The 7,500-nt window shown below is 47.3% G+C and overlaps 1 protein-coding gene across 1 annotated transcript in view; it reads left to right on the top strand.

Annotated features, from left to right (window-relative positions):
• LOC132445762 (dysferlin-like) overlaps positions 1-2,978 on the top strand; it is a 32,021-nt gene extending 29,043 nt beyond the window's left edge. Inside the window, exons 33-35 of the mRNA XM_060035887.1 lie at positions 173-282; positions 548-695; positions 1,724-2,978. Coding sequence (XP_059891870.1) covers positions 173-282; positions 548-695; positions 1,724-1,780 — 315 coding nt within the window. The 3' untranslated portion in view covers positions 1,781-2,978. The remainder of the gene's footprint in view (positions 1-172; positions 283-547; positions 696-1,723) is intronic.
• The last annotated feature ends 4,522 nt before the right edge of the window (positions 2,979-7,500 follow it).

Here is a 7,500-nt window from a genome sequence, read left to right as displayed (position 1 = left end):
GCACAAATGTGTTTTATTTTACCATTATTTAACACTTTTAAGTTTAGATGTTTCACAAGGGTGACCTGGCCAAGAGGGTACCACAGCAGGACATAAAATACAACATAAAAGAGTCTCTCTCTCTCTCTCTCTCTCTCTCTCTCCCCCCCTCCCCCTCCCTCCCCCCCCACAGGGGAAGGTGGAGATGTCTCTGGAGGTGGTGTCAGAGGAGGAGCAGGAGGAGCGACCGGCAGGCGTGGGGAGAGACGAGCCCAACATGAACCCCCACCTGGAGGAGCCCAAGTCAGTTTCTCACACTCACACAGCCGCACACACACACACACACACACACACACACACACACACACACACACACACACACACACACACACACACACACACACACACACACACACACTTCCTCTTTATCCTCCTCTTCCTCCCCCTCCTCCTCCCCCCCCCTGTCTCCTCCTCCTCCTCCTCCTCCCCCCTGTCTCCTCCTCCTCCTCCTCACATCCTCCTCCTCCTCCTCCTCCTCTTCCTCCTCCTCCTCCTCCTCCTCCTGCAGGCGTCCGGACACCTCCTTCCTGTGGTTCTCCTCTCCCTATAAGACCATGCGCTTCATCCTGTGGACGAGGTTCAAGTGGTTCATCCTCCTCTTCATCATCCTCTTCCTCGTCTTCCTCTTCTTCGGTGTCTTCCTCTACTCCTTCCCCGTAAGTGCCTTTATTGGCCAAAGCACAAGCAGTAAAATAGGGAACAAAAATAACTCATGGAAATGCATAATAAAGACGTAATGGTGTTAAAAAACACAGACAAAAATCAAACAATGTACAGACGGTAGAAAACTGTATCATAAAAGTCTCTTATGCCGCTTTTCCACTGCATGGTACCAGCTCGACACGACTCGACACGACTCGACTCAGCTCGCATTTTTTGCGTTTCCACCGCGGTACCATGGTACCTGGTACCTGAAGTGGCTGCTTTTTCTAGTACCTACTCGCTCTAGGTTCCAAGCGAGCTGAGCCGATGCTAAAAGGTGACGTCGGCAGACGGCCGGCGACTGATTGGCCAGAGAGTGTGACGAAGTCACGAGAGCGACATGGCAACCATGCTGGTAACATCCATAGCAGCGCCGCAGCCAACATGTTCCACTTCTCCAACTTCTTCAACATGCCAGCTAATAATAGTAATGCGATCGATGTCCTCCATTGTTGTTATGTGGGTTCTGTCCATGTGTGGGTTGCGTATGTGTTGTTTGCGTCGCGTACACAAATACGTCACGGCCCTTTCGCGCAGCCGACCCCGCCCACGTCCAGGAGGTACTATTTGCGGTGGAAAAGCACCCGTGTTGCTACCGTGTCGAGTCGTGTCGTGTCGAGTCGTGTCGAGTCGAGCTACATGTGCGGTGGAAAAGCGGCATTAGTCTGTTTTCTTGCACTGTTTAAGCAGTCCCTCAAGTTAATATTGGCTTGTATACTATTCTTTAGTATTTTGTATATTGTTTCCCTGCATATATATTTTTAGCATTTTGTACTTTTGCACATTTATACTTCTTTTTAACTCTAATTCTATTGTGGTGGTGTGTGGCTGGTGTTTGCTGCTGCTGGAAGTGCAATTTCCTGAGGGAACCTTCCCGAGGGATTAATAAAGTTCCTATCTTTATGTCTATCTATCTATCTACTACGTGCATAGAGGGTTGTTCTTCAGTCGGACTAACCTCGGTCTCCTCGTGTTCCTCTAGAACTACGCCGCCATGAAGATGGTGGGGCCGTTCGGACCCGCCAAGGCAGCCCAGTGATGATGTCATCAGGACGCGACTCCTTGGAGATGATGACTGATGAGAGGGAACGGTCGATGGTTGCCATAGCGCTGCACATACAGTGGATTCAGGCTTTGGATTTGGGTTTTTGTGTGTGTGTGTGTGTGTGTTAGTCGACTGTGCCATTATTGGTCATTTGGGTGTCAGCTTTCGTTTTTTAGTCGACTTTGCCACTTGAATCGTCTATTCATATGTAGAATATTATGATTTCATTCAGTGAGTTTTCATTGTTACGATTGAATCCCGGTAGTCTGTTCAATTTTTCTGTGTCTGATAACCAATCAGAAACCACCTCTACTTCTAAGGAGTATTACATGGTTTACTTCTAAACTTAATGGCAATCCCGAAGAATATGTTAATCGATGTTGGATGTTGTTGTTCTGCCAGCACAACCACATAAATTAGAATATGTATCACATCCAGTATAAGTGGAGGTAAAGACTATTATCACTATCTACAGACTTGAAAATATTGAAAAGAGTGTTTAGTGTTCATCCTGAGATGAAGAGTTGCTGTTTTTGCATTATTAGGGTAGCAGTAGGCCTATGTTTCAATTTTTAATTGTTGACCGAGCTTAAACTCATGAACCTTGAACCCAAAATCAGCCTAACACTGCTGCTATAGCCATGAAAGCCTTAACCTCACTTTACAAATGCAAAGTAGAAACGCTCTATGCTAACATGCTAGTTGTTGCTTTGGTAAAAACCGAATCAAAACCAAAAAAGCCTCAGGCATCCTTTCCCCCTCGTTCCCAAATAATAGCTGCCTTGAGAACAAATATTTACCCTTCACATTTTTGCCTAACAGGACTAATCAACACATTGCGGATGTATCAATGAGTGTTGAACAATCCATATTTGTTACAAGCCTCAGCCGCAATCTAATCTTATCATCTGGCGTGTCAAAACTTTTGAGCGGTAGCAGCGCATCCGAATAGCCCAACATTAGCTCATCCGATGTGAGCGCCTACTGTGCTAGGGTCAACGGCGTTGCTGATGCCAACGGCTGTATGCATTGTGGGAGATGTTGTCTGACGGCGTGTGGTTAGCCAGTTGTTTCCGTGTGTTTTTGGAATCCACAGACTGAATGTATTCTTCATGTATTCACTTCCCCACAAGCAATACTGCCTGCACTGGAAGATCAAAGAGTTATCAATAAAGTATATATTTAAACTCTGGTCTGGCCTCTTCGTAATGTCTGACCTACCAACGTGTCTATGAATTATCTGGTGTGTGTGTACGTGTGTGTACGTGTGTGTGTGTGTGTGTGTGTGTGTGTGTGTGTGTGTGTGTGTGTGTGTGTGCGTGTGCGTGCGTGCGTGCGTGTGTGAGAAGCAGCAGCAGCTTTGAAGCCAGTCTGGGGTCATAGTTCGCAGTGTGTTCCAGACGTGATGTAAAATGACCGAAAGTAAGCCGGGTCTCCACTACTCACTTCATTATCACCACTCTCTCTCCTCTCTCTCTCTCTCACACACACACACACACACACACACACACACACACACATGCACACACACATACGAACACACACACACACACACACACACACACACACACACACACACACACGCCTGACATGGTGGGGCCTTCAGGCCTCCCAGACCCTCTGGCTGCCAGAGGTGAGTTCATCTGTAATGTGTGAATCTATGCTGGTGCCTGCCAAGGTTCACAGGGTCGTTATCGACTTACACAAGCACACACACGCACACACAGACTAACACACACACACACACACACACACACACACACACACACACGTTTGTAGACATGTGATATCGGTTTACAAACTTGCCAAAATGTAGCACACACACAGACTCCCTCTGAAAGTTTCAATGCACACACACACACACACACACACACACACACACACACACACACACACACACACACACACACACACACACACACAGACACACACACACACTGCCTCTCACCCACAGACACACACACACACACACACATGCAGGTGTGTGATATTGCCTTACTCCACCACAGTGTGCTAATTTACAGATTGTGTCAGATTCTAGTGCCTAGCTCACACCTCTGCCACAACTCAACAACGTAGCACCTCTCACACAGCCCAGACGCGTCAAACAGCTTCATGTCTGTTTAGCATCAGGGCTCTTCAGCGGCATGGCTAGCAAGGAGTTAGCATTAGGACTTGTTCGCATCATTGCTAGTTAGTTCAAGACTTGCTATGTCTGGTTAGCATCGCGACTAGCTAGCTTAGTGTCTAGTCAGGACTTCGCTTCAAGTCTGTAATCGGTACATTAATCATACTTTTCCTAATTCTTGGACGTCCATATGACTAGCATTATGGCTGATTTAAGCATGATATCTCGTTAGCCTCAAATGCCCTATGTTATTTTCTACGTGCTGTTTTACCTTGCTTTGTCTCGTCTTCCTAATTGTATTTATTTATCATTTAAATATTTAGCCCATGCTGTGTGCCAGGGAATTTAGTTTGTATTCGTGTGTTTTTTCTGTCTCTCTACAATTGTAAACGTACGAACGGCTGTATTGTCTTGTTTCGGCTATTGTTTATAAACCCCACACACAACGTGCTAAATAAGATCATGCATCAAGTAAAACGCATGCACGTGCACGCACACACACGTGCACGCACACACACAAACAGTCACCCACACATGGGTTGGTCCTGGTTTTAACACACCATGTTCGTCTCGTTAGCCGCCCTGTTAACTAGCTGTGAGGAATGTGAGTGAAGGGCGCAATGGAAAAAGCAGTATAACTTAACAAGATGCTAATCACACAACGGTTTGGGTGTTTAGTCCTCTGAGGCTGCCGCCTTGGTCTTCTTCCATGACCTTGGGAGGTCTAGTGTATGTGGAGGGGGGGGGGGGGGGTCTTCTTCCAAAAGTCAGTTGAGTTGGTCTTCAAAGGACCTTCAGAGTCCAAAGGGCTCCATCTTGGTTCTGAACGCAAGTGAGGCGGGGCGAATGAAGGTGGAGGCTGACTGGCTGTCTGTCTGCCATTCTCTCTCTGGCCGTCTGTCTGTCTGTGTATCATTCTCTCTCTGTCTATCTGTCTGTCTGTCTGTCTGCCATTCTCTCTCTGGCCGTCTGTCTGTCTGTGTATCATTCTCTCTCTGTCTATCTATCTGTCTGTCTGTCTGCCATTCTCTCTCTGGCCGTCTGTCTGTCTGTGTATCATTCTGTCTATCTGTCTGAACGTCTGCCAGCCATTCTCTGTCTGTCTGTCTGTCTGTCTGTCTGTCTGTCTGTCTGTCTGTCTGTCTGTCTGTCTGTCTGTCTGTCTGTCTGTCTGTCTGTCTGTCTGTCTGTCTGTCTGTCTGCCTGCCTGCCTGCCTGCCTGCCTGCCTGCCTGCCTGCCTGCCTGCCTGCCTGCCTGCCTGCCTGCCTGCCTGCCTGTCTGTCTCTCTGTCTGACCAGCTCCAACCGACCTTCCATCAAACAAATGGGAAGAGTAAGCCTCTTATTTTCCCCTGTCTCCTCAGGGCCTGGCGTGCGGACAGCAGTGATGATGATGTTGGGCTATTAGTCAACAACCCCCCCCCAGCGGTGGACTGGAGAGGAAGAGCGTCTTCCAGGGGTTCTTCAAGGACGGACTTATTTGAAATACCTCATGGTTAGTTAGACGGACGTAGGGTCACCTGGTGTCTAGAGACCCACACACACACACACACACACACACACACACACACACACACACACACACACACACACACACACACACACACACACACACACACACACACACACACACACACACACACACACGCACAGCATTGGCTCCACCACTTCCTGTTGGTGTGAGCCTGACAGGAAGTGAGCAGGTCAAGGAGAATCCTATAAACCCGCCCTGCGTGTACAGTGTGTCAACTTCACACACATTGAAGAGTGCGTTGACCTTACTGTGTGTGTGTGTGTGTGTGTACAGAGTTTTTATGTGTTGCTGTTTTGATATTTATGTGTCTGTGAGAGCGTGAGGTTTGTGTGTCCTGTCTCCGCCAAAAACACAATGCCACTATTTATTGTTTGTTCTGAGTGGCACTGATCCGAATCTTTTGTTGCATTTTTTTGTTTGTGTGTGTGTGTCTCTGTATATATACAGTATATATGTGTGTGTGTGTGTGTGTGTGTGTGTGTGTGTGGGGGGAGTGTACGTGCACTCTCATGCCTACCCTCCCTTGTGACCTCCATTGTAATCTCTGTAATTTTCACCTCCTTTGAGGCAGAAAAACACACTCACACACAAACACACCAGTGGGTTGTTGTGATCACTAATTAACACTGGTGCTAATAAGATCTTAGACTTTAAAGATGGGACTTTTATTTTATCTCGTTAAAGTGGGGGGCGGGCAGGGAGAGCTTTTATTGTACCCGCTCGTTAAGCGCAGCTCTTAACGACCTTTGGGTCAACCGTAAAAACAATGATGGAGAGAAATGCAGCGTATGTTGTGGCTTTAATGGCTGTGGCAATTTGTTGAAGACGCTGAGGTCTCGTTCCGCAAGGCTGCATGTGTTTGTGTGTGTCTGTCTGTTTGTTTGTTTGTGTGTGTGTTTGTGATCGATCAAATTGCTTGTTTGAATTTTTTTGTCATTACTTCATGACTGTCAGTGCTCTGCCGATTCCATATTTTCTGCTAGTGAATGTGTGTGTGTGTGTGTGTGCGTGCGTGTGTGTGCGTGCATGTGTGTGTGTATCCACTGGAGTTCAGTGGTTGGGTTACACAACATGTCTCTGTTGTGCTGGGAGCGTAACAATAGATAATAAAGTTAGCTTGGCGCTGTGATGATTGCTCTATAAATCTTAACACACAGGGGGCAAAGTGAGGACATTCCGTTGTTCATTGTTCATTACACACACACTTCACGTACACCCTGTTCATGGGGACCTCATGGATGGTAATGATTACCATTAATACTCAGCCTATTATATGTATTACATCTTGATATAAAGCATTATCGCCCTTCTAACTGATCCTGCTAAATTTTCCCGCCAACTCATCTTGCTATCTTATCCTGCTATTTTGATGCTAACTTTTCCTGCTGTGTCGCTAACTCATCCTGGTAATGCTTTCCGCTAATTTGGGATGATCCCGCCCGATATCCGGTATGGGATTAATAAAGTCAATGTTATCCTGCTCTAACTCGTCCCGGCTAACTCCTGATGCTAACAGCAACTGCTAGCTCTGAATGTGTGGTTCCTGGGGAAGGTTAACGGCCTATTGTCTGCCAATCAAAATAAAACAATCCCAGAAGAAGACTTGCTGTTGTGGGTTTGTGAGACAGGGCTCAAGTCATACACTTCTTGTGATTGGTCACATTCCAGATGAGCCAACCAACCAACCGCAACCTTCTGTATGTTGTCCTGCCGCAGTGTCTCTGCATAATGGAGACCAGAGAGGGCTGACCCCACTTGAGGACTTGTGAGCCAGACTAGTGCTGGAAACGCACGCACACACACGCGCACACACACACACACACACACACACACACACACACACACACACACACACACACACACACACACACACACACACACACACACACACACACGCACACACACCACTCAGACATCTGATTCTGATTGGCTCGTGAAGGAAAGCAATTTGCCTTTCATTTCCTGGGAACATGTGCCTGTCGCCGTGGAGACGGCGGTCCCCTAAAGAGCAGTAGATGAATGGATGCCTTGCCCTAAGGCACTGCTGTACCG

Source organism: Gadus macrocephalus, chromosome 17 (assembly GCF_031168955.1).
Source record: "Gadus macrocephalus chromosome 17, ASM3116895v1".
NCBI lineage: Eukaryota > Metazoa > Chordata > Actinopteri > Gadiformes > Gadidae > Gadus > Gadus macrocephalus.
This window is presented reverse-complemented; position numbering and strand designations above follow the sequence as displayed.